Below are 26,164 nucleotides of genomic sequence, written 5' to 3'. Positions count from 1 at the left end.
TGGCATATTTGGAGTCTTTATTTCAAATGATATTTATCATCAAGAACAGAAATTGGTTAGAGACCTAAATCTCAATCTGAGTAAATTATACAGACATTCTCTATTTGTTATCGATAACGATTTCTTTCATTATGAGTTCTCTCATCTCGATTATGACTCGTTGAACCTTCTCTATCACGATTTCTTTCATTCCAGTTTCTATTTGAAGAGTCTCCCCTTTCTCTTCTATTTCGATCACCATCTTCAGAGCGATCGCGGTAGGAATGAGATCGATGGTGATCTCTGTCATGTCGTGAACGTCCATGATCTTGTGAAGAAGATGAATAGTCCCTAAATGAGAAAAAATTAAATAACTTCCACAATTGTAAGAAATATTAATGTCAGTTTAAGGAAAACAAAAACCTCTAAATGGTAGGCATTCTTAAAATTTGGACTCACTTGAAATAGTATCATTCAGGACTAACTCCATATCAATATCACTTATGAGCAAATGGATCATTTTAATAGCAATAACTTGGATGAAACAATTACTCCTAGTAATTGGGTGGATTTATTAATCCAAATTTTTTCGAACTAATGCAAGGAAGTTATTTTCAATTTGATATAGGTTCACTTCAACACAGATTTTAATAATGATTACATTTTTACATGATTACATTTTCATGCTATATTGAAAAAAAAAAAGTTCATTAATTTGTTTTCAGCTTACAAAATTATGAAAGAATTTCCACAAATATTTATTACAAAGTATTATAATTATTTTTAAATGTTTGTTTTTACCATGATTTTCATGTGAGCTTTTTTTCTAAGTATTTTGACAAAAATTAAAAGAATTGTTTTCCTTAATTGTAATGTTTTTTTTTAAATTATTTTTCCAATTTAAATGATTTTTAAATGGAATTTAGAGGAATAATCAATTTTAATTCGATTCCCAATATGGTTTTGCATGAGCTGAATCAGTTAATTAAATAATTTAAAAATAAATAATCTTGAAATCTTTGTTTGGTAATACTTAGTTCATTTTTCAGTTGTTATTAATCTTGTAATGTTATTAATGTATGAACTAATGATAGTTATATCCATGGATTTATTATATTTTTATAACTTCATTGAATAACTCTAATGAACACATGTTAAATATGTTAATTATTTGACAAAATATTTTTCAACTTTTGTTTCAGTTCAAAACAACTTTTGTTTCATTTTACAACCAAAATTATTTTTAAGTCTTACAATTCTAGGACTTAAATTTCTAGGTAAACTTAAAAATTAAATATAAACTTTAAGATCTAATAAAAGCAATAGAAATTAAACTTAAAAATTTTCTCCTCAAAGTTTTTATTTAAGAGTTAAATTAAGATTAATATGTATCTGATACTTATATTAATTTGTAACTACAATACCAAAAAACAAAACAAAAAAATGGTGCTTACCCATCTCTACCACCAAAACTCAAGAAATGAAAAATTCCTTGACTTCTCTATACTGATTTAATGGAATTTTCCAGATTTTTGTAACTGTTAGAATTATTTTTAAGAATTTTTTTTTCAGATATGCCTTATTACTGTTCAGAAAATATATTACAAAAATTTAGAAAATATACTGAAAAAAATTTATTTTAAGAAAAATATATTGGACTTTTAGGAACATCACAAATTTAACTGGATTAATTTTTTCTGACTTTTTAGGGATTTTAATTTAATTCCTGACATTTCCAAGCAAACAATTTCCTGACATTTTCTTGTTCTGTGGCTATTTTAAAATAATCTTTTTCATGAAAATAAATTATTTTAACCTTGGCTATATTCTGCATAAATTTCAATTTATAATTTCATCCACTAGCATGAAGAAAATTGCAAGTAAAAATAATTTAGATGCTAATTACAGAAAAACACAGTATTACACAAAATTACACAATAACACAATATTACAAAATAACACACAATAATACAATTACAAAATAACACAAAATTACAGAAAAACACATATCAATATTGCTATAACCTTTTTTGGTTTGGTTTTCCAATCATTTTTTCCCAATCCTTTCCATGTGAATTTTCGAATTCTGATATTTTTAATAATGATGCACGAATTTCGAATTAGAGTAACCTTTTTTTAAAGAGCTTGAATCACGATTCCATATTGTGCAACATCCATGTCCTTTTTCGACTGATTTATTATCATTTATTTACCAATTAATAGGCTGTTTCCGGATAATTTTTAAAATTTAATTACAATATTATTAAGACACACAAATTTCAAATGAGAGGAATTATTTTTCGACTAGATTGGTTTGAGACCATTCTGCTGTACCATCATTTTCTAATAATTTTTTACAGTTATTTATAATTTTTTCGTTCATCTCCATATGGCTTTTAGCCTACTATATTTTAAATAAGATATTGCGACACCCGAATTTTGAATGTGAGTAATCACTTTTTGATGCACTTGATTTGCAACTATTCTATCATTAATTCACAATATTTTCTATTCATTTTCTTGGCAGTTATCATAATTTTGTTTTTTCAGCTTTTAGTACATAGCATTCCAATATTTTAAATTCAAAGTTATTTAGATACTAGAATTTCTAATTTGATTAATAATTTTTTTATGCTTTTAAATTACGATGATTTCATTTTAAATGTGTCCATTTTTTACCTACAGTTAGCTATTACTTTTTTAAATTCCCTAATTTAATACAATGTTATTGGAACACCGTAATCGAATATGAGTAGTAACTTTTTGGCGCACTTTAATTGTTTGCATCTATGCCATCATAATATAGGTCATTTTCCAACCATTTAACTAAATTATGTGTTTTTTTCTTCAAGATTCCTGAAATAAAAATTTCTAAATCTTGTATTTTGTCTATTACTTTAGATTTATTGTATAATTTTTATACAATGAAACATATATAGATATCTTGTAGCATTAAAACAGTAAAAAATATTGTTATTTGAACTTTTATATTCATATAAGGACTAGTATTAACCATTTAGTAGTAATTTTATTGGTTTATGTCACACACTAATGATTATGTTGCATTTTCTACACAGAATTAATTTCCTGGAAGCTTTAAAAATGCTTGTATGTATTCTGTTTTTTTTACTAGAATTTTTAAGCACCAGCAATATTTGCTACTAATTTGTAAAAACCAAGTCACTGTCAGCACATGATCCTATTCAACAAGAAGAAAGCTTTCTTTTAAGAGAAAATATTTAAAAATGGATAACTTACTTTTCTTTAAATTTAATTTGCAAATTAATTGCACAGAATTGACTTTTAAAAGGATAGTACAAGCTAATTTTCAATTTTTAAAAAAAAAGAATTTTAATGAATTTTGCTAAAAGATCAGCTTTTTGTGAATTAGACATTAAGTATTAATGCATAGTAATCTAATTCATGATATACACAGTTAAATGCTATAGCTTTAAGTGCCTGTCTATTCTTTATAGAAAGCTAAGATAGAAACAAAATAATATAAAACAAAACATATATTAAATGCTAAAAGGAATATTAATGCTTGAAAATGGTCAGTACCTCCCTGGCAGATTGCGACGGCATTGTCGCAGAACTTCACAGAGTTCTTGCGAAAAGATTTTGCTTTTACAGATAATTTTACTTTTATTTTTTACAGAAATTTACACGTAATATTTGAATCATGCATTTAAATAATCACTTTTTGACATGCTCAATTTACCCAATAGTATCGCAAATCGATGCAATGTTTTGATTGTATTTTCAGCAGTTATTGATATTGATTTTTACATGGTTTTAAACATCCTGATATATTTTAAACAACATGGAAAATTCAAATCGTGCCTTTGAGTATTTATTTTTTAAGGCAATAATTCTATCGAAGTTTTGGAAGTTATTGCTATTGATTTCTCCATAGTTTTTAAATCTAATATTTTTTGCCTCAAATGTGTGTCTCGAAACGAAACACACATTTGAGGAGTCCAATTTACGTTATTTCATCATCGATCTATTACCAATCTATCATCGATCAATTACCACTACCCATTTCATGATATTTAAATTTTTTTTTTATCTACAAAATGCGAAGAAAATAATATGTGCCTTTACCCCCAACAAAATGCGAGAATATCACCCATAATATTAGAATAAAAAATTATTACATGTTCAATTAAGAAATTTATAATTTTTTTTTGTAAACACAGCATATTTGCTATTTTTCGTTAGTAACATATATGACAATATTCTGTCAAAGTTCTTTATTGCAAAAAGGGAGATCAAGGTAGTTTGACAGGCTGCTCAATCTAATTTTTTTAAAGCTCAAATTTAATCTTTTTTCTTTTAAATTTTTCAAATACTTGTAATTTAAGAAATTGAAGTTTGTGTAATCCTGTCTAATGATTTTCTCTGCGTAAACTTGCTCCAATTTTAATGTTATCAATATAATTAAGATTGTAAGCTATTAAATTAAAATATACTTTACCATTTTTTATGAAAGATTCTTCCAGGTACTCTCCATGGATGAACAACAGGGGGTAAAGGTAATTTCCTCGATTGAACTTCTACATACTTACTATCATTTGCAGTAAATCTGTCTTTAAATAATTCCTCTAATGTCTCTTCATTAGGCAAGGTTTCAACACTAGTTTCCATAAGAATTAAAAAAGAAAATATATATTTTAGAGACTTTTGGGATTATTTATAAATCAATTATAATAAAACTAAACGATCTTAATAATTAAAAAGTACTGTTTGAATGTTTAACATAAACTATCTATTGATATTGCTGATAGAATTCAAGCCGGAAGAAATAAACATTAAATTATTTAGTTGTTTACATAATCAGTCAAAACTTTGAACGAGTTTTTTTATAACTCGTTTGTTATATGTTAGTTTAAAATTATTTTACCGACTAGATTTAATTCGAGTTTAAAAGGTTGAACTTTACAAACAATCTTTTTTTTCAAGGTTTAAATCCTATTATCTGTTGAAATTTAAAAGTTTCGGTTTACCAATATTACAAAATTAGGTAGTTGAAAGCTTTTTAAACGCATCTTTTAAGCTCACCGAAAGTAAACCGCCGGAAACGTAACGCAGCAGATAAATAAATATCCTTTGCTTTTTGTTTACATGTTAAGTTTTATTTCTAAACAGTTTTACCGTCGTCTGTGTGTATTTTAGTTCTTTTCTATAGATTAATACTTATTTTTATTAAGTAAGAGAATTTTTTAAATGCAATAGTTTTTTGTTATTTAATCCGTACATTCTAAGAATTTTTTGATGAATATTGTACAAGTTTGATTTTTCTCTATAAAAATAGAAATAGGTACATTTAAAAAGACATAAGACAGACATGACTTTTGTGCATAGTTCATTAATTAAAGATATAAATAAGCATAAACTCGTTTAAAATTTTATAGCTTATATAAAAATAATTGTTATAAAGCTAACAATTTGCAAGAAGAATATTGTGTGTTTTCTATTAGAACAAGCTTACAAGCTGCTTATATTGTAAAATTAATAGAACATTGTGTGAAAACTGTTTGAATTTTAAAACTGTGTCTGAAATAAAATTTTAAAACTAACTATCCCAATATCCAAAATTTAGCCTAAAAGCAAATGGAAATTTAAAAAACAAAGAAAAATTCATAGAGCCATTATTTATTATGGGAATGTTATTTTAAACTGTATTTATTTTTTATGATAAAAAAACTTAAAAATATTTAGTTTAATTAAGTGCTTTTTTTCTCTTCCAGTTCCAATATGAGTGGTACTTTAAATGTTCAAAATCAGTTCCTTTTAGCTCATCAAAAGTATCAAGAATAATTATGAATAAAAGGGCTCAAGATTCACATAATTTTGATCTGTAAGTTTTTTTTGTAGTGATTAAATGTTTGTCATATTTTTTCTATTAAGAATGCTACTTTATTCTTTCATGTCTATATTGATTTAGATTTATATCAATAATGCTTTCTCTAAATTTTTGTGGAATAATAATGCAATGCAAAAATATGTATTTGTTATTTATAGATATTATTATAGTTTAAATAAATAAAATGATGATATTTATAATGTAGGGCAGGGCATTTTAAGCCTTTCTCTAAATATGGTACACAATACAAAATTGATTTCTAAAATGACCAAAAATTTTAAGAAACTAGCGTAAAATAAAGTAGTTTTTAGAATGAAATAAAATATTCTTAATTTCCTATTTATTAAATTATAACAATATATACATAGGATGCATTTATTTAGAAAAAAGCACCTAACTGGTGCTGACTGGTAGGCAATTTTTTAATGATAATTTATTATATTTAGTTCTCTTGTTGCCACTACTAATTTTGCCAAATATTGTTATTCTACTCCATATTATGCTACTTAACGGAAAAGTATGTTATATGTCATAGGTTTCTAACCGTTTTTGGTTCTCACTCTGCTTCTCTAATGTAGAATCATTACTACCACCAAAAAAATCATGTAGTTGGTTTCAAAATGTGCTAAATTCTTGTCTTTTAAGAAAATTGTAGATTTAAAATAAAATTGTCAAAACTAGTGCAGATTATATGATGATTATTTGAATTCAAAATTTTTGAACCTTGTTAGTATCATATCAAAAAGAAATAAAAATTTTACAAACCATGTGAAAGACCACAGCAATTGTAGTTGAAAATGGTATCAACAAAACCATGTGGATTTACAATAAAATCGTCACGAATTGTGTGCATCAAGCTGATTCTTCACATTTGTTATTCAAAATTAACCATATAAAACAATATAGCATTAAAAAATCGAAATTTAGAAAATTATGTGAGAATCTGTACCAATAACTGACAAAAATGCTATTGACAATGTACTATGTGTATTTATAGTTAAATCGTCAGTTATTAAGTACTTTAAAAGGAAAAAAAAAAGGTTTCTTTAAATGTGTGATTGGATATTTGCTGGGCAAAATATTATTAAAACATACACATTTTAAAAATCATGTAGAAATCCATAATAATAACTGCTAAAAAAGCTATTGACTAAATCCATGTTTGATTCATGTTGGAATTGTTTCGAATCGAAAATGCGACAATCGTAGTACATTATAATTTTATACTGAAACGTCGAGATATTTAAAATAATATGAGTTAAATGGAAGCAATAATGGCAGTTGACGAAACCACAGGGACTTGTGGTAAAATCATGCCAAAAAGGGAGTCTTCAAATGTCTGTTTTGAATTTCGTATATAAGTATAATACCATTAAAGCAACAAAATTGTAAGGAAACCTTCTGGAAATCTGCTGGAAGCTTTCGGTGGAATCGTTACTGATCGAGTGTGTGTTTCAAAATTTATGGTACATTATAATGTTCTATTTTAACATTAAGATTTTTAAAACTATATAGAGATTTGGCACATTTTGTGAAAAAAAAATACTTTCCACATAAAACAAATGGAAGAAATGTAGAATTCATGAAAAAATGAATCATTGTAGCCAGAGAAAATAGGGAATTTAATTAATCTAGAAAAATTGAGGAATTTTAATTAAAATAGCTCAAAAATTTGGGAAAATTATTTAATTTGAGTTTTAGTCCTATAAGTCCAAATTTCTTTTCTTCCATGACATTGGTCTTCTATTTTTTTAATGTTTATTTTCAACTCTAATGGCAGCAAAAATATGTTGTTTAAAGGAAGGCATAATTGAAAAATTAATAATAAAAATTATTTGTGATCACCCCCTTAATAAAATTTGGTGTAGCTCATTATATCCCTTGCAACAAAAGGCTTGCATATCAATTCATTAGAATTTGATTATTCTTTTGTTTCATATAGTAGCCATACGTGGTGTTATAAGTATTATGTACCAACACATTTAAGTAACAGGTATTTCAAAATAGTCAAAAAGTCATCTTTTCTCTAATTCATTTCATAATCATAAGAGACCTTAAATATCCTAACCTTCAAGACTTTGAAACCTTTTCCTGCTCCTAACAAAGTTATTATTTTTGTTAGCTGCATCATTATTTTTAAATGGGTGTAAAGGTAATGTATAAATCTTAAATTTTTAATTTTAACATTTTTTAGTTTTTTGCAAATTGAATTATCATGCTAAATTTCATTATTAAAAACAAAGAAGAATTTTTACCTGTTTTCTTAAAATTAGAAGATGTAAACAAAGTTTAATTTAAATAAATGCAAGCAAAATTAGAAATATGAATTGATCATTTTATGATTCATTGTAAATTTTTACCTGTTTTCTTAAAATTGGAAGATGTAAACAAAGTTTAATTTAAATAAATGCAGGCAAAATTAGAAATATGAATTGATCATTTTATGATTCATTGTAAATTTTGAAATATTTTTTAAGCAATGAACGAACACTTGATGTCTTACAGTGAGATACATTACGGTTACTTACATTTCAGTCTTGAGCGCATAGAGTTGCAGATCTGTGAAATTGTGCTTATTGTAAGATAGCATGGAATTATTGTACGATAGCATGGTTTGGATATTGTATAATTATAATTGCTTTTAATTGCCTAGTTCTAGAAATGTGCAGATTTGTTTGGTTAGCACATTTTGCCTGTTGAATACACAAGAAAAACAATTAAAAAAAAATTTCCAAAATAAATGTTCTTTTTTTAAAAAATTTTCTCATTTTAGCTATCAATAAGAGTCAATATCTTATAATTTTATTTTATTTCTTTATCCCAAATTTTAGCCACTCATTCCTTGATTTTTCTGACAACTGTGATGAAAATGATATTTTAAATTGGAGCTCATATCCGGAAAAGTATGTTATTTATGCATTTTTATATTGATGTTCTTTTAATTTCCTATTATTGCAATATTTTAGGTTCTAAGTTATGTTGTTTGTACTAGAAATTAGCTCAGTCTGTTCTCTGACTTCAAATCTTTGTAATCCTTGACCTATAGGATTTTTTTCAAACCCAGCTTATCTGAGATTTAATGCATCAGCTAAAGGTCAAAATTCTAAAAAGATATTAGATAAAAGTTTTTGAACATATTCTGGCATATGTACTTAGTTCATTGAATCCTGTGAATTTCAAGAACATTGAATAATGGATTTATGCTGTTTGAAATTTTTATTTCGACGAAATTTTTGAGGAGTTTTATAAGTCTTTCTCTAAATAATACTATTTTCATAAGATTTTTATAATTTCTCTTTTCCTACCTCACGAAGCTGGTCATTTCAGCCATTCTTCTTCTAGCAGCCTAGTACAAAATAGCCTTAATGTGAAAGTTAATGATCAAAGAATTAGTACTGTTACTCAGGGAACTGTCAAGTGATTAGAGTTCATAGCCTCTCCCTTGTAACACAGAAGGTAGTTCAAAGCGTTAGAAATGCCTCTATGGTGAAGGTGATTTTGGAGATAGTCTTGTCCATTAATAATTGCTCAATTTGCAGAGGAAATCTGCGAATGGGAATAGGATCAAGAATGAGGTTGTACCACATTTTTGAAGACGTCATATCCTTTGGGCTGGGTTGACGAAAGCTGTTACTCACTTAATGCTACACTGAGGGGTGCAGATACACTGGATGCGAGTAACACTATTGCTCTCTTTTGTAATATTCTACTAGCAAATTATTTATTCTTCCTTTACCAGCAATCTTACCTTTGGCTGATTTTATTGTAAATCCATATGGTGTTTTGGTCGTTTTTTTGGCAGTTATGTATTGATTTTTATCATTGGCAGTTATTTAGTTACGTATTGATTTTTATTGGCAGTTATGTATTGATCATTACTATTGATTTTTATTGGCAGTTATGTATTGATCATTACTATTGATTTTTCTTTCTTTCTTTTTACTTTCTGCATCTGAAATTCGAATTACGCATTCAAGTATTCACCTTTCTCAATGATTCCATAATATTATCGATTGGCAGTTTATTCTATTCATGGGATTTCATCCTAATGGTTTTGTCATTAATAAAAAATTTATTAGATACAAAACGTTTTTTCTTCCTTTCTTTAAATTTTATGAATTTTATTTTTGTGTATAAAAATTATAGTTGGGTATTTAATTAAATAATTGAACAGAAATAACCATCTTTGTTTGAAAAGAAATATAAAAAAACTTCACATTGAAAAAATAGTAGTTTCATTTGAGGGCAAAACAATTGAACCTTACAGTTTCTAGTTCAGCATCTGAAGTTCATAGTTCTTGTTCCAGAAATCACATGTCTGTATTTTAGATATATTAATTAATATTACTTATTTTTGAATCAGATTTTATTAAATGATTGAACAGAATTAAATAATTGAACAGAAAGTTAATTANGTACCGCTAAACGGTAGTAAATTCGGCCTGGACAGATCCCTGATTTTAGATACATTAATTAATATTACTTATTTTTGAATCAGATTTTATTAAATGATTGAACAGAATTAAATAATTGAACAGAAAGTTAATTATTAAATAATTGAACAGAAATAACCTACTTTGTTTGAAAAGCAATACTAAAAAAGCTTCACATTGAAAAAATAGTTTCATTTGAGGGCAAAACAATTGAACCATAAAATTTCTAGTTCTGCATCTAAAGTTTATAGCTCTTGTTCCAGAAATCACATGTTTGTATTTAAGATAGATTAATTAATATTATTTATTTTCGAATAATTAGATTTAATGCTACTGTGTTATTTTATTATTAAAAAGAACTGTTACTCTATCCCTAGCTGTGGCTTGGAGACCATTCAGTTTCAGATCAATGAATAAAAAAAGAAATGTTGCCAGTGCGCTGTGCTGATCATTTTGCCACCATTATGTTGTTGGTCATGAAATGTGGAATTTTAACCTCCATGATCCACAATGGACCATTGCAAGAGTGTTTTACTTTGAGCTTTAAAACTTTTTTCAGCAAACTTGAGCCAATGTCGTGTGTAAGCTAGAACTTGATCTCATCCTGTCTTATCTCTAGCGTGCATGCACTGTGAATCCTAAAAACAATTTTAATTATATAATTCTGTTTAAATTGCAGCTTTGGTTTTAGTTACCTTTTTAAAGTTTACAAATGAGCTAAGAGCAGTAATTAAGGCGACCCAGGCCAATTGGCCCATACGGCGAGAAATTTGATGCCTCGCCGAAGCACAGCACGGAGGGCCGAGAAGAGGGACTCAATTGGTACAGGGCCCCGAGTCACGCAAGATCTAGAGTACCATATGTCGCAGGCGACAGTCAAAGGAGGAAAAACTGGACGCGAGTCCAAACACACAGGATGGTGGCATCAGACCAAACACTGACGGGCAGGGCCGACAGCAGTGGGCGTCCGCCATCAATGAGCTAAGCTAATTTAGTACCCTTATAAAAAATTTGTATTTTTTCATGCTTGTTTGCAATTTTATGTTGATTTTTGATTTATGTTTTAGTTGGTATATGGATAGATCTTGCATTTCTGAGAACTGCTTTCTCAACATTCTTATTCTAATTCCTAATTAGTTTTCAATATTTTAAAAAAGTTGTATTTACACTCTAGTTGCTAGCTTAAATAATTCTTTTCTAATTTATATAACATTATTCACCAAATGAAAAGATTGAAATATGGTTGTACTAATTACTATATAAAATCTGATAGCCTATTCTAATTGTTTATCATCCTAATAATTAAGTAAATGTATAACATTAAATTTAAACTTTTTATAACTCAGTTTGGTAAGTTTCACATTTAATTCAATTTCTTTTCATAGATATGTATGTATCTTTATATTAATTGTCAATTTTTCGCTGATTTGCTAGTCTAGATTTCAGTAACTTTGAGACCTTAAACTTTGTACAGTTCTTTTTAGAAATTTAAAGCAGATTTAAATGTCTTTAATAGATTTTGGAAGAAATAAAAATTATACAACAATTTTTCTAGAGTGGTTAATGTGTAAATTAAATATGAATCACCTGACTAAACTTTCATCAATGAATACTTTTGGCAATGTAGAAAGGGCAAGCCATTTTAGAAAAGAAAATTTCTAAAGATTCTAATAGTATACACATCAAAACTAAAAATAAATAATAAATGTTATTTTCAATTTTTTTTAATTTTAATGAGGCAGTTATTTTAAAAAAAATTTTCCGTGATTTTTTAAAAATTTTTTGTGCTAAACACTATTGAAACGCAATATCTATTGCAGCCATACGTGTCATAAATGCTGACAGACTGTTAATTCTTAATTCTTTTTAATTAATGTCACGACGTTGCCTCGTGACAATTCTCGTGGTCAAACTTGTTAATTAAACAGTTGATTAAGATCCCGTGCTCTCATCTCGCAATCGAATGGTCAGTTGAACTTTTAACTTTCTAGAAATTTGTCACAAGATGCTTGTTTTGTCGACCTTTGGATGCATGATAAGAACACGAGACCACGTTTAACCCCTTAAAATAATATATATAAATAAACTCCAAAAAAAGAGGAGTTGGTCAGAAAGAGAATTGCCTCTCAATAGTCTCCTCAGTCCGATTGCCTCTCATATACGAGCAGCTATGGGTAAGTGTGGTCCTCCTTCTCCTTATTGATATGTATAATGATTAGTAATAAATAAAATGTAACTTTCAATTTGGATATTCTTTAATTATATACCCGTCACACTAAACTTAAATTCTTTTTAATTAAATTTAAATTCTTTTTAATTAAATGATTTACATAAGGTAATTAAATTGCATATAACTTATGAAACCTGTGTGTATTAAAAGTTTTGAATTTTATTTTTAATTGTTAGTTTTTTTGAATTTCAATTTATTTATTTAGAAATGAGATTCTGTTTTCTGAGGAAAAGACTGAAATTCTATGGTCAAGGGAGAAAAGGCATTTCTTTTCTGAAAGCAACTTTTTTAATCAGGATCATGATAGTTTGTTTGATGGGAGCGACAGGTCTGCAAGTTCTGGTTCTTGGCACAATGATGTAAGTCATGAAAATATTGGGTTGTTCGGAAAGTAATTTTTTTGGGGGGGGGGGGATGAAAGACAATTTTCGTATAATGAATAAATATTTTATTAATTCATATAGTGGCCATTTTGGTCCAACACTTTTTGCCATCTTTCTAGTAGTAGCATGATTCTACGCTCGTAAAACTTTTGGTCTTTGCTGGCAAAAAACTGCTCTAGGTGATTTTTGACCTCTTAATTTGAAGTAAAGGTTTTGCAGTGACCAACACAAATAATAATCCGAAGGAGCCAGATCTGGAGAATATGGTGGGTGTAGCAGTGGCATCTTGGTGGAACACTATACCTTTTCTGTTGATTAATTCTGGCCTTTTCTGTTGAAGTGCATCATTCAGTTTGTCCGACTGACGACAATTAATTGTTGTGTTATCCGGTAAAAGCTGGGGGAAAAAATTATTCCTTGAAAATCTCACCAAGCAGACAGTATCCACCTCTTTTTAGATGTATATTGGCTTTCGAAATGGTTTGAGCCGGCTTATCTTTTTTGCTTCGTGATATCTTGCCTTTGACATTGTTATAGATAACCCATTTTTCGTCCCCAGTAATGATGCGCTTCAAAAATGGATCATTTGTGTGATGTTCGAGAAGCAAATCACAGACGTCAATGAGACAACACAAATTTCTCTCATATATCAAGCTTCGAGCTTAAACCCAGGCCTTTCAAGTGGTCATAAACAGTTGAATTCGATAAATTTAACCTCTCGCCTATCTCACGTGTTGTTATTTGCCGATTTGCATCAACTAATGCCTTTTTCAGCTTCAACTGGCCTTCCAGAACGTGGTGCACCTTCATCATCAAAATTGCCGGATAGAAATTTTTCAAACCAGTTCTGGCACTGGTGTACTGTCAACACATCTTCTCCATACACATTTCTTTCTGGCATTAGCAGCATTTTTACCTTTTCTACAGTAAAAAAGTAAATTATGGCGAAAATGCTACTTATCGCTCTCCATGTTTAAAAGGGCTCCAACCAAAAGCTACTGCATAGAATTAATTGAATTTTTTCACACACAAGCCTTGCTATATCAGCTCTCAAAACATATAATGATAATGCCGCTTAAGTGTGAAGTTTGGTTCGAAAGAATACAACTCAATCCTCTGTCGGGAAACCGAAATTACTTTCCGAACAACCTGATATAAAACTGTAAATAAAGGGAAAGGAATAATTAAATATTATCATTAAATTTGGTGCTTTTAAAATAAGTTTGTGTTGAAGTATGTGCAGTTAGAGAAAGAAAAAAATAACCTTGACACTGCCCACTTTTATGGTTGTCGTGAAAAACCTATCTTGTTGGTAATTACTTTTATGTTCTGTTTTATATTTATTTTTTTGTTTCTACTTTCGCATAACAATTAAATGTCAAATGAAATGCATAACAATGATGAGGAATATTTAAGTTTCATTGTAGGAATATTGGTTTCTAAAGTTTAAAAAAATTTTTTTCCCTAAATGATGAATTATGATTCAATCATTAGTTTGGCAATTATTCTTTCATATTTTGGTATAGTGACTTAGTTTTTAGAAAATTTTCCCTGCTGTTCCTTCCTAAAATCTTTGCCACGATCTTATAATTTAGTAGTTATATTTTGAGAAGTTTTGATTTGATCCTGTTTTTGCCAACAAGGTTGTGATTTTTTTTAAACTTTTAAATTCCTGCTATCAAGTTACAAGGTTGAACAAACCATGCTAATTCAAAATAAAAATGAAAAATATTCAATGCATCCAGTACTGTTGAACATTATTATAAATGATGTAATTTAAAATTACTAGTAATTTAGTTATTCGTAATATTGAAACTTCAAGCTATTTAGTGACTAAAGGATTTTTACCCTTCCTTCCTATATGTTGTAGTTGTAGTCAATTTACATCGCACTAGAGCTGCACAAAAGGCTATTGGGAACGGTCTGGGAAACATCCATGAGGATGATCCAAAGAAATGCTATCACAGTTTTGATCCTCTGCAGAGGGGTCATTCCTTCTTATAAAGGGAATTTTTACATACTATGTTTTTCATTTTTAATAAATAAAAAAGTTTTAAAACTTGTTCTATTTTTTTTTATTTTTTATGAAGCAATTCTGTAGAGAGAAAGATAAAATGTAAAGCACAATTTTTTCATTTTTACCAAGATCGAAATAAAAATCTCAAGGGATTTTATTTTGTAGAATCTCTAATTTATTTTTGTCCGAAACTGATCGTTATATAGCATGAAAAACTAGACCACTAATGCACTTAAATGAACACTTTGAATTTATTGATGGAATTCTATAAATATGAAGTATTTTAATTATACATATTATTTGAAGCATTTAAATGGTATGCTATTATATAAAAGTTAAAATGTACATGTATTAAAATTTTTGTTGATGAAAGCATTTATGTATTTTTACATGCGTTTGCGTTTTGAAAAAATAAAGTTTTAGATATTACTGAAATGCTTATTTTGTATTAGCTTCTTCTTTTTTTTGTGAAAATATATACAAGTTCACCTTAAGAAGAACTAGGTAAAGAAAAAAAAGTGCAATGTATTTTGTACTTAGTGTTTTTAAAAATTGNAAAAAAAAAATCCAAAGTTTTATAGCGAAATCGTAGGGAGAAAACAAATACGCATTACAGCAAAGACAAAATGGCACAATTCGATTCTTATTTATTGTAAACGACCGGCCCAATCAATAAACCGAACAAAAAAAAAACTCAAAAATTAATAAAAATACGCATTACAGAGAAGACAAAATAGTGAAACTATGTTCTTTTATAATTAATTATTTTTGAAAACTATCTTTCTGTTTTTTTTATAAGGAAACCCTAAAAGAGAAAAAGTGGCGCTTATTTGAATAATTGAAAGCTGAATTCCGTATCACGGCCTGTGGTGCGGAAATACAAAAATAATTAATATTTATAGCATTAAATAAAATATATCCTATTACACTTTTCTAATTTATACTTAAAATGACCATTTAAGTTAATATTTAAAAAAGAAATTTGACACGTGGTCACGACTCAAACCGTATAATACGGCCCTTGCGTAACTGTTATTTAATTACTTGTATAAACATAAAAATTTTTGTAAATTATAATTCTTTAATAATTAAAATAAAAACTTACCTGCAATTCAATTAATGCGGGGAACTTAGCTTCTGCTATTTCTTCTTTAGCCATCCAATAGACCGTTCGCATTTGTGAATAATCTTGAACACAATTAGCAATTTGTTTTTCAGATGACACTTTAAAAGACCGTTGCTGTTCTAATATATTAAGAGCACGTAAATGATGAGCAGAAGAGTCTTTTCCCGATGTGTCAATATGCCGGACTAGTGCGCTACGTTGAAAATTCTCACAGCCAGTGGTGAATGCATTTTTTATTCGTGCCTTGCGGCATATATCACAAAACATTTTACCATTTTCGTAGACTAACCAATTAAATTCAGTTTTCCACCTAATATTAAAGTTACGTACTTTAGGCATCGTTTAATTATTGCACATGTATTAATTATAAAACAAAATTAAAAGTTTGGATGCGTAGGTCAGGTCATTAAAAATGTTTGACTCTAACTGAACTAAAAGTAACATATAGCTTAATATAACGGTGCGTAAGTACCTCCTTCGAAAATAAAGGGTAAGGGGCCACTAAAAATGTGATTGCATGACGTAGGTATTAAATAACCAATCAACCCTAATCTTCTACGTGTGTACTATGATATTTTGAAAATAAACCCCTTCAATTTTTACCACCCCTTCAACCTCTTTCTTTCTACTTGCTCATTCGAGGTCACTTAAATCCGGTACGATTTCCCCCCCCCCATTCAATAACACCTGCGTCCCTCAGTTCCGATGACGTCACTGGTTTCATTAGAGAAAAGAAGTTTGGGGGGAAAGTCTTGTAGGATGTTTCCTGCTATAATGGTCAACATTTTGAGTCATAGAACTGGTTTCCCACCTGTGTGTCTAACATGTGTTGGTCTAACTCTGGAGACAGGGTTTTTTTTTTTATACCGAGGATGCATACCGATTTATTTTTTGCTTCCCAATTTTTCGATTTTATTAAAATGTTTCGATATCAAAGATTAAAAAGTCGGGAAATTTATAAACTTTCTTCAAAAATTTACGCGTCCCGCGGGACGCGTAGCGATCATTTTTTTACGTCCGATTTCAATTTTTTGCGTATTTTACGCGCTATAGCGCGTAAATGTCTTCCCTGGAGGTCTGCTTTGCTTTTAAACTTTATGCTGTAAAAATGCTGTAAAAAATATTCTCTTCTAAAACTGCTGCTGTTGTCACCACTGTTTCAAAAATTTTTTACCAAGCATGCTTTTCTCTCTCATAACTCAAACTGTTTAATGAAAGATGTAAAATTTTACACATTTACAGAGAAATATTAAAAAAAAATTCTGGTATCAAAATGTTAATGCACTCATAAGTTATTGAGTTATTTTATGTCAAGGATAAAAATTGCTGTTTTGTGTGATGTAATTCAGTTTATCATAAACTAGTAGCAGAAGGATAGTTGTTTTGAAACTCAGCTATAGTTTCTGATAATGAATAATTTGACTCAGTTTTTTTAACTTTCAAATTAGTTTTGGAGTAATTAAATAGTTCATGTAGACAGTCTTTTGATTTATTAATGTAAAAGAAAAATTAATCTCAGAAAAATTATAATATTTTGAAACCAATTTTGACTGTAGATAAAAAACAAACAAAAAAAATTAAAGCGACCTGCTCCTTTCTAAAATTTTGGTGTATTTTTATACAATCTAAGAAGGTTAACGAATAATAGGTATTTATTTATTTGATGAACCAAAACCTAGTACTCCCTTTTTATAGGATTTATTGTAATAAGGTGTTATTATTTATATTAACTAATATTGAGAGTTTTTCTGCTTCTGCTATATCTTCTTTCCCTCCTCGCCTGCAGGTGATGTCAGTAAAAGTATCATTGTTTCCTTCTCCTTTGTTTAATTCATTTTAAAATTATTTTTTTTACCTTTCATAAAAACAAATTATAATTTTTAATTTAATGGATTTTAAGGGATTACCAGTATATGAATACAATTTTATTTATTATTTTACTTATTTTTAAAAAAAATAATGTTAACAAATTCGTTCAGCAAATTAATTTATTACTACAAATTCTGAAAGTAAAAGCAAAATTTCTAAAGAATAGGTAGTTTAATTAATTAAACTACTTATTGTCGTTTAATTGGTTAAATTAACATAATTTAAAACTCTTTTTCATACTCAAACATTGATTCTTTAATTTATATTTTGGTTTCTAGATATTTTCAACATTAACTATTTCAGTGAATTTTGTAAGATTTTCTTGCATTTCAAAGATTTATACATTGAAATTAAAATGTAATGCCCTTTTAACAAAAAAAAATTTTTTCTCACATTTTTATATGAAATTTAAGGGTACTTTAAATTTCTGATTTCCTAGAAATGTACTTTAAAAACGTTACTTTTTTTGTTTTGTACTTGTTCTTTTTTATTTGTAACCTTGTAGAATCAAAACTTTTACCTGTTACTTTTTTAAAGTAATGTTCCCATGAATGCTTATCATTCACTTATGTACCTCTCACTTTACTCTTCTTTTGGTTTCACAGTAATGGTGGTTTATGTAGTAGAAAAGTAACTTTAAAATATTTATTAAGCTGAGTTACTACAAGTTAAATGTGTAGTATTTTTAAACTTATAGATTATTTTCATAAGTCTTAGAGCCACTGTGTTCTTCAAGATACTCCTGAAGATTCCAGAAAGAATATTCATAAGTTCTTGATTCCTGATCTTAAGACAGGCCACACACTGAGGAAGCAAGTGGTAAAAAAGAGGCAATCAGGTGCCAGATTCTTAACTTTTGTGTTAGGTTGCCACGGAGGTGATGTGTGCATTCTAATGCAAAAATATTGAAACCTGCTTCAATTAGGCCTCTTACTTACCACTTGCATCTTCCGTTTGTGACCTGCTTTATGATCTTGTACTGGCTAATCATTGTCCTGCTCGTCACAGCTTTGCTGTAAAGGAAAATGTTGCTTGATTTTGTGTTTACACTTGTAGCTCCTGATAAAATATGAACATTGAATAATGTTATGATAATCAAATGAAAATGTTTTGAACAATGCTTGAAGAAATTTCCATTTCAATGTTTTCCCTGTGGCAGAATTTTTTCGAGCTATTTGCAACAAAATATTCAAGTACTATTATCTTTTGGCAAGATACTTTCAATTATCACAAACATATATGTAACTAATTTAAAATAACAAAAGCGCTCTGCTTGCAAAAAAAAAACTATATTTATTTTTAAAAGAACATATAATAATTTTTTATTCTAATATTATGGGTGATATTCTCGCATTTTGTTGGGAGGGGGCACAAATTATTTCCTTCACCTTTTGTAAATAATCATCAGGATAAAAAAAATTAAAAATCATGAAAACGCATAATAAATTACCAAACAAAAGATTGACAACGAAATTACGTGAATCCAACTCCTCAAATGCGTGTTTCGTTTTTAGATTAAGTGGTTATAGTAAATATCATTTAAAAAATATTGAATTTAAAAACTATGAGAAATCAATAGCAATAACTGCCAAAAATTTGATCGAATTTTTGCTTTAAAGTAAATACTCAAATGCACGATTTAAATTTTCCATATTGTTTGAAATATATTGGGGTATTAAAAATCCATGTGAATATTAATATCAATAACTGCCGAAAATACAATCGAAACATTACATCCATTTACGATACTATCAGCGTAAATTTAGTGTGCCAAAAAGTGATTATCTAAGTGCATGACTCAAATATTATGTGTAAATTTCTGTACAAATGAAAAGTAATTATTTTTACTTTTTAAAATAAAAATCTTTTTGCAAAAACTTAGTAACATTCTGTGGCAATGTCGCCGTGTCGCTGCATTTATGCCTCGGGGGATGTTTCTAAAAATTATTCCATTACATTCATTGAAGAACAGAAAAGTGCTTCAGTATTAGTCTCTACTTTACCACCCATGATGAAAACTGAGACACTTACTTGTGGCAGAGTAGGGACTATCTTGAATATCACTGGGCTCTAGTATTATAAATATTCAAGCATATTAATTTAAAAATAATTTGTACTTTGTTAAAAAGTTTATTTTATATAATTAATCAATATTCAATAGACTATTCAACTTTGTTCTCAATATAATTGTTAATTTCTAATTATTGCTTTCTGTAAATTAGATTTTTATGTTTTTTTTTATTTCAGTTTTTTTCTTTGAATTATCAGTGATTAGTATAAATAAATTTTAAATAAAATCATTAAACTTGCAATGCATTTAATTATTTGTTTTCTTTTAAATAGGATAAAAGGAGAAAAAATTATCAAAAGGGAAGACCATATATTTCCATCTTGTCCTAGAGAAGAATGTATTAATAGTAATGGTTCATCTTTAAGGTAAATTAAAATATCTCTTTTATTACTATAGTAAATAGGTACATATAGCATGTTCTAAAAATACATTTTGACAAATTTAGATTATTTTTTAGATATGTTTTTGGAAATTAGTTTTGCAATACAATTGACAGTTTTTAATTATTATTTTATCTTTAATATTTGTATCTTTTCAATATCACACTGTTTTTCAATACTACTTTATGTTTTATTTGTCTTACATAGCAGTGTAAATTTGAACTTGTTTACATTGAAGGAATGTGAAAAAGTAGTTTTTTAAATTAATCTAAGATTAACTAACTCATAATATACTTACATTGTTTCTATAAGACCTGGTTGAAAGTAATAAAAACATATGTATCATTAAGATTTACATAGTTTATCACATGTGAATCTTATTGATTTTCTAAAATCCATCATCAATTTATTTCAACATTGTCAATTGATGTAGAGCAAAATGAAAACACGCACAAATTTTATGATTTTGAAGTAAGTAAAATGTTATTTTTGTGCAGTTTAGTAAGTTGTCTTTCGCAAATAAATAAATTGATTTAAAGAATTTCATCCAAATTTGTATCGGAAAAAAAAAACTTATCTAAACATTGTAAAAAGTTTAAATTTATGCATTTATTTTAGTTTGCAAGTTGAAGGGAAGAAAATGGCTATCCATGCACCTGAAAAATATTTTAGAAAAACAAACTTTGAAATTGCACCTGATTCTTCTGAACCAGATATTTTTGAAGAAATTATTTTAAGTCATTATGATGATGAAGATAACTCTACTTTTCTGAAAAAGTAATAAATATATACTGTTCATTTTTCAAAATTGCTAATTCAATTAAAAGCTATGTACATATGTATATCAGTAAACTAACCTCTCCTTATTTGCCATGTTTTAGCTAATCTAATTCATTAAATGGAGGGGGAGATGGGGAGGGATTTTTTGCAAGTTTTATACATTGTAGGAAAGTATAAACGCACTAGCCACCTTTGTCGACCAGCTTGGTCACCTTTCAAAGTTATCTTGCACAACATATAAACATTAACAAAGTCAAATGCAAAGCACAATAGTTTATAAATATTATAATTTTTCACCCACTCCTCCAAACTTTACACCTTAATTAGTTATAAACATATTAACTAAAACTTTTTCACTGTCTAGCTGTTGCCCATGCTTTTACCTGCGCAGGAGTACTTTGATTAAAATTTAACTGTTTTCAAGAGATGTCTGCAATATTGTCAAAGCTCTGTATGTATTGAATTTTAGTAATAATTTAAAGTCTGTCCTGCAGCCCTTAAATCACACAAACCCCTGTAAATTTGTTTTCATGAAATTTCAGCTTTTAAAGGAGCAGAAGTATTAAAATTATTTCCATCTCTTTTTGATAAGATAAAAAAAAAACTTATCCCAAAACTCCATTACCTTCTGTACTACTTCTTCACGCATCTCTCTAGATGTAACTTGAGCATTCTGTAATGTACATATGTTATTGCTTGAAAAACACAAGCTCTGTCACCAATAATTTGTATGACAGTATGCAGCACAATAGCACCATTTATGTTTAAAATTTCTACAACCATTCTATAATCAATCAAAAATTAATCTAAATAATAACTTCATTATAAAATTTTTAATTCAACAAGAATACAAAATTATTCTAGATAAATACATAACCTAAAACAAACTATTTAACACTACTTAAATTGAAATTTAAGAAAACCTAACAAAATGAATCTAAATAATCTGAACATATATTATTCTTAACATATTACAAATATTTTAACTTAAGTTATTAATTAAAACGACCTAAGAAAATGAATAATAACTATAACTATGCTAATAAATGAAGAAATATCATAGTTTATAGTGTCACATAAGAGAAATATATATTTAGGTTAAGTGATATAATGTATGGTTTACAATTGTAATATATATAATTTGTAATCATGGTACAAATTAATTGGTTTTAATTTTTAGTATTGCTAAAACTAATACAAAATTATTTAGTTAATTTTTAATAAATATATTCTGATTAGAAATGAAAATACAGAAAATTTGCAAGCAAAAGAACAAGTTACTGAGACTGAAACACCAATTTCTGTAGAGTACTTACAAGAAAAAATTGTTGAGAAATTAGCACAACACATATGGCCAAAAGTAAGTATTCCTTTCTTGGGGTTATTCTTTGTAATTTGAGTTAATATCTTGAATTTTATGACTGATGGAATTAATCCTAATTTTTTTGCACATTACCACTTAATCTAAGAAAATCAAGGAAATTTTGCATCTTTTAAAAATACAGTTAAAATTGATTTTAGGAATGATTTTTATTGAAAATATATTTATGTATAATACAACTTATTGTAATTGTTTACAAAATGGTTGCATAGGGTCAATTATTACAAAAAAAGAGAGTTGATTGTTATTTTTTTCGAAATGTTTTCTATTATTAACTTCTTTTAACTTTAGCATTGTACCAATTTTCAAGCTGGTAAATAGTCAAACTTTTACCACTTTTATTCTTTTTTTTAATTTAATGATTTTTAACACTCTGAAAAATATTCCAATGTTTTTATCTTTCCTCACACTCTATTTTCATCAATTTCTACACCATTTTCTTCATGCAAATTATTCATCATGTTTTCTTATAAAACTTGTAAGGATAAAAATTTATTTCTTTTACATTGAAATATTTCTGTGTTTTATCAAAATAATTTTGCTTTTTTTAAGTATTTAATAAAGAAATAAATAATAAATAAATAATAAATAAATAAATAATAAAAAAACATTAAATTGCCAATTTTTTTTATAGCTAAGTTAATTTTTACATTATCATAAGTGGATGAGGGATTATCACAAATGAATTAAATACAAAATTAGTACAATAGCCTGAACCAAATAATTCCATTGCATGCATCAACAGACTTAATTAAAAGCCTCATAAATTTTATTTAGTGAATTAAAAGGGGAACTTTTTCAAATCCTTATAAACTGGTTTTTCTTTTCAGATTAAAAACTCGTGCTTTTATGCTTGCAAGAGTAAAAGGGAATATTTTTTTTTATCCACCAAAAACTTTTAAACTAATGTCCTGAATGAACAGAACCCATAAAAGGGAAATTATTTAATAAAAATTATCATTTGGAATGGCCATCTTCACCATATCTTATGACTCATAATGAGATTGGGTACCATTTCATTAGCATATTGGTATCAGGATATTTAAATTTAATGCAATGAAATTATTATTGAAGTGCCTAACTAATTTTTATTTAATTTGTTTGGATCATAATTAAAGCTAACAATTATTTGTTTAATGAATTACTTCAAATATTATGAAAAAATACAATATTTTTTTGTTTTTTTTTAAATTTTTTAAAACTATGCATTCAGTTTTTTTTTTTTTTTACTTTAGTTTGGTTGCTCTTATTAAAAATTTTCTAACTGTGAAAATAGAATTGGTTCTGGATACTAAACATTGAAATCTAAAAGTAATTCTCATTTGTAATCTTCATATTATTATTTCAGGTGCTCAAAACTCTTCAAAATTGTCATGAGGACAAGAAGTGGGGTAAGAATTTATGTATTTATTTAAAGTGGAAAACAATTTTAACATAAAAGATTAGCTATGCCTTAAAATGTGATACTTTGGAGTTTAAATATTTATTTGTTGATTCTTCATTTATATTAGTCATCAATAATTTTAAATCTTTGTCAAGTCATTTTCATTGGGGATATTTTTCAGGTTGTTATTCTTTTATAATTGAACAATGTTTTTTCATATATATATATAAAATTTATTATAAGCATCTTTCTTATTTTGTCAGTTTATCTTATGATTCATTTCGGGTAAACTGAAACAAAGTGATTAAATCACATTAAACAATACTATACTTGAAGCAATTTACTGATGATGATAGTAAAAAAAAATTTTTTGTGTTATGATCCACTGAAAAAAAGATATGTTTATTCAAACAAAGTACGTTTTTGTTTCTAATTTTGTAACCTAATAATTAGCATTTGTGTGGTAAGTCTCTTGAGCCATTGATATTGGTAGTTAGTATATGTGAAATTCTACTCTTCAGAACATAATTTATTTGGGATGGGTTTTTTTTTCGGTCACTGTACATTATAACAAGATATGAAAAACTATTTTTTCATTTGATGAATGCCAATCATAGGATATAAGAATTATGCAACTGAAATTTAAAACTTTATAGGAATTTATATTATAAGTTTACAACTGAAATTTAAAACTTTATGGGAATTTAAATTATACATATTATTTTAAAATATATTTAATATTTTGTAAAAAAATAACTATATCAATATCATATTATTTACTGATATTTTTATGAGAATATTTAACGAAATAATTTCATGATTGTAGTATGGTATACTACATATTAATTAAAATAATTTGTTAATTCTAATCTAATTATCTAATTTCATTATCTAATCATCTAATTTATTTAATCATCATCATTCATCTAATTTAATAATCATTTGTTAATTGTTAATTTGTTAATAATGTATTAAACGCTTAAATAATTGTAACTGTTAAATTTGTGATAAACTTTTAATTGTATGTTTTTTAATTTCTTCTTTTTACACTTGTAATTAATGTTATTTATTTATCAGTATTCAATAATTCTTTGCAATATATTTCATGTAATATTTAAGTTTTAAGCCTCAATTTGTTTTGTAACCTTGGGAAAGTAATCTTTCTCTGCATTTATGTTCTTCCTTTAAAAGAAGATTCCTCCTTTTGTTGCTTCGCTGACAGCAAGATGTATGTCCAGTCAGCAAACCCCTTTGTTGGATCGAGAAGGAGTGACACCAAGTCACCTTTCCCACGTTTCGGCTTGCATCAAATGCAAAGCGCCCCTTTTGATCTTATGATGGCGCCAAGAATGTTCCAGAACATTCTACAAAATTCTTTTCCAGGTGTGTCACCACTTTTGACAACCCTGCTTCATGTTTGGCATGGAGCTTAACAATTAATTTCGCCAGTTGGCTAATATTTGCAGCTCTGTGATTTGCCCCGCTGATCCTTCTCCATCCAACCAATGCGATATTCGTAAAAGTGTAATTTTTTTGGGGGAGAGTTTTCTCCCCTATCTTCATAACGAAGAAATAGTCAGTTGTTGTTTTTCTCTCAATTTGTGTTTGTTTGTTTTTTCGGCTTAGGCCGATTTTTTTCTGTGTTGGCATGTTTGCCAAGCATTCTTGTTTTTTTACAATGTTAAGTAGTCAATAAATATGTTTTTCCGCATCCCTAACTATGAGTCTGGTGAGTAATTTCACTGTATAAGTTGTTTTCTCTTCCTTCCTTTTTTTCAGCATGTTCCTCCGTTGCACTGACCTGAAATTTTGTACCCACTTCCAATGTACGCCACTATCATCTTTTTTGGCCTTTACATAATTACTTTCTAAATTGCATTTAATCTTAAGTTGACTTAATGTTAGTCACCCCCTTTTTCCCCTTTTTGATTTAGCCACACCACAATGATATAACCTGTATATTTTTTATAAATATGTAAAAAATTCTATTTTTTAATTAAAGCTACTGATGACAGTGCTTTCCAATTCTAAATAAAAAGATATTTCATAGATAAAAAAGTTGAAGATATCCAATTACCACCAATATTTGCTGTTCAAGTTGATCAAAAACGTTCTGCGACAAATCAAAGGCCAAAAACAGAAGGATCTAATTTGTCTGTATTGGATTTTCCTAAACTGAGTAGCTTTTTATCAGTTTCTCCTAAAGTTTTACAAGATCGAAAAGAGTGCAAAAGTGGGTAAGGAATTTCAATCTTTTTGCAT

At 27.7% G+C, this 26,164-nt stretch overlaps 2 protein-coding genes across 3 annotated transcripts in view; one reads left to right on the top strand and one right to left on the bottom strand.

Moving 5' to 3' along the window:
• LOC107446709 (RNA guanine-N7 methyltransferase activating subunit) lies at nt 1–4,936 on the bottom strand. Its single transcript, XM_016061425.3, has 2 exons — nt 4,460–4,936; nt 1–330 (listed from the first exon to the last, which is right to left on the bottom strand). Exons 1-2 carry the CDS (start codon nt 4,627–4,629, stop codon nt 108–110), a joined length of 393 nt encoding a protein of 130 aa, XP_015916911.1. The 5' UTR covers nt 4,630–4,936; the 3' UTR covers nt 1–107.
• Nucleotides 4,937–5,033: 97 nt separating this feature from the next.
• LOC107446707 (uncharacterized) overlaps nt 5,034–26,164 on the top strand; it is a 32,150-nt gene continuing 11,019 nt past the window's right edge. For both annotated transcript variants that reach the window (XM_043043195.2, XM_071183249.1), the window contains exons 1-9: nt 5,034–5,191; nt 5,733–5,842; nt 8,680–8,751; nt 12,717–12,902; nt 20,175–20,342; nt 20,976–21,134; nt 22,377–22,497; nt 23,867–23,909; nt 25,953–26,139. In XM_043043195.2, coding sequence (XP_042899129.2) covers nt 20,218–20,342; nt 20,976–21,134; nt 22,377–22,497; nt 23,867–23,909; nt 25,953–26,139 — 635 coding nt within the window. In that variant the 5' untranslated portion in view covers nt 5,034–5,191; nt 5,733–5,842; nt 8,680–8,751; nt 12,717–12,902; nt 20,175–20,217. The remainder of the gene's footprint in view (nt 5,192–5,732; nt 5,843–8,679; nt 8,752–12,716; nt 12,903–20,174; nt 20,343–20,975; nt 21,135–22,376; nt 22,498–23,866; nt 23,910–25,952; nt 26,140–26,164) is intronic.

Source organism: Parasteatoda tepidariorum, chromosome 7, assembly GCF_043381705.1.
Source record: "Parasteatoda tepidariorum isolate YZ-2023 chromosome 7, CAS_Ptep_4.0, whole genome shotgun sequence".
Classification (NCBI taxonomy): domain Eukaryota; kingdom Metazoa; phylum Arthropoda; class Arachnida; order Araneae; family Theridiidae; genus Parasteatoda; species Parasteatoda tepidariorum.
Note: the sequence above shows the minus strand (reverse complement) of the source record. Positions and strands in the feature narration are given on the sequence as shown.

Excerpts from the sequence above, each read along its gene's own strand:
- LOC107446709 (XM_016061425.3), bottom strand. The coding sequence starts at position 4,629 with ATGGAAACTAGTGTTGAAACCTTGCCTAATGAAGAGACATTAGAGGAA. Across the intron at positions 331-4,459 it reads AGAATCTTTCATAAAAAATG|GGACTATTCATCTTCTTCAC; the intron begins GTAAAGTATATT and ends TTTCTCATTTAG.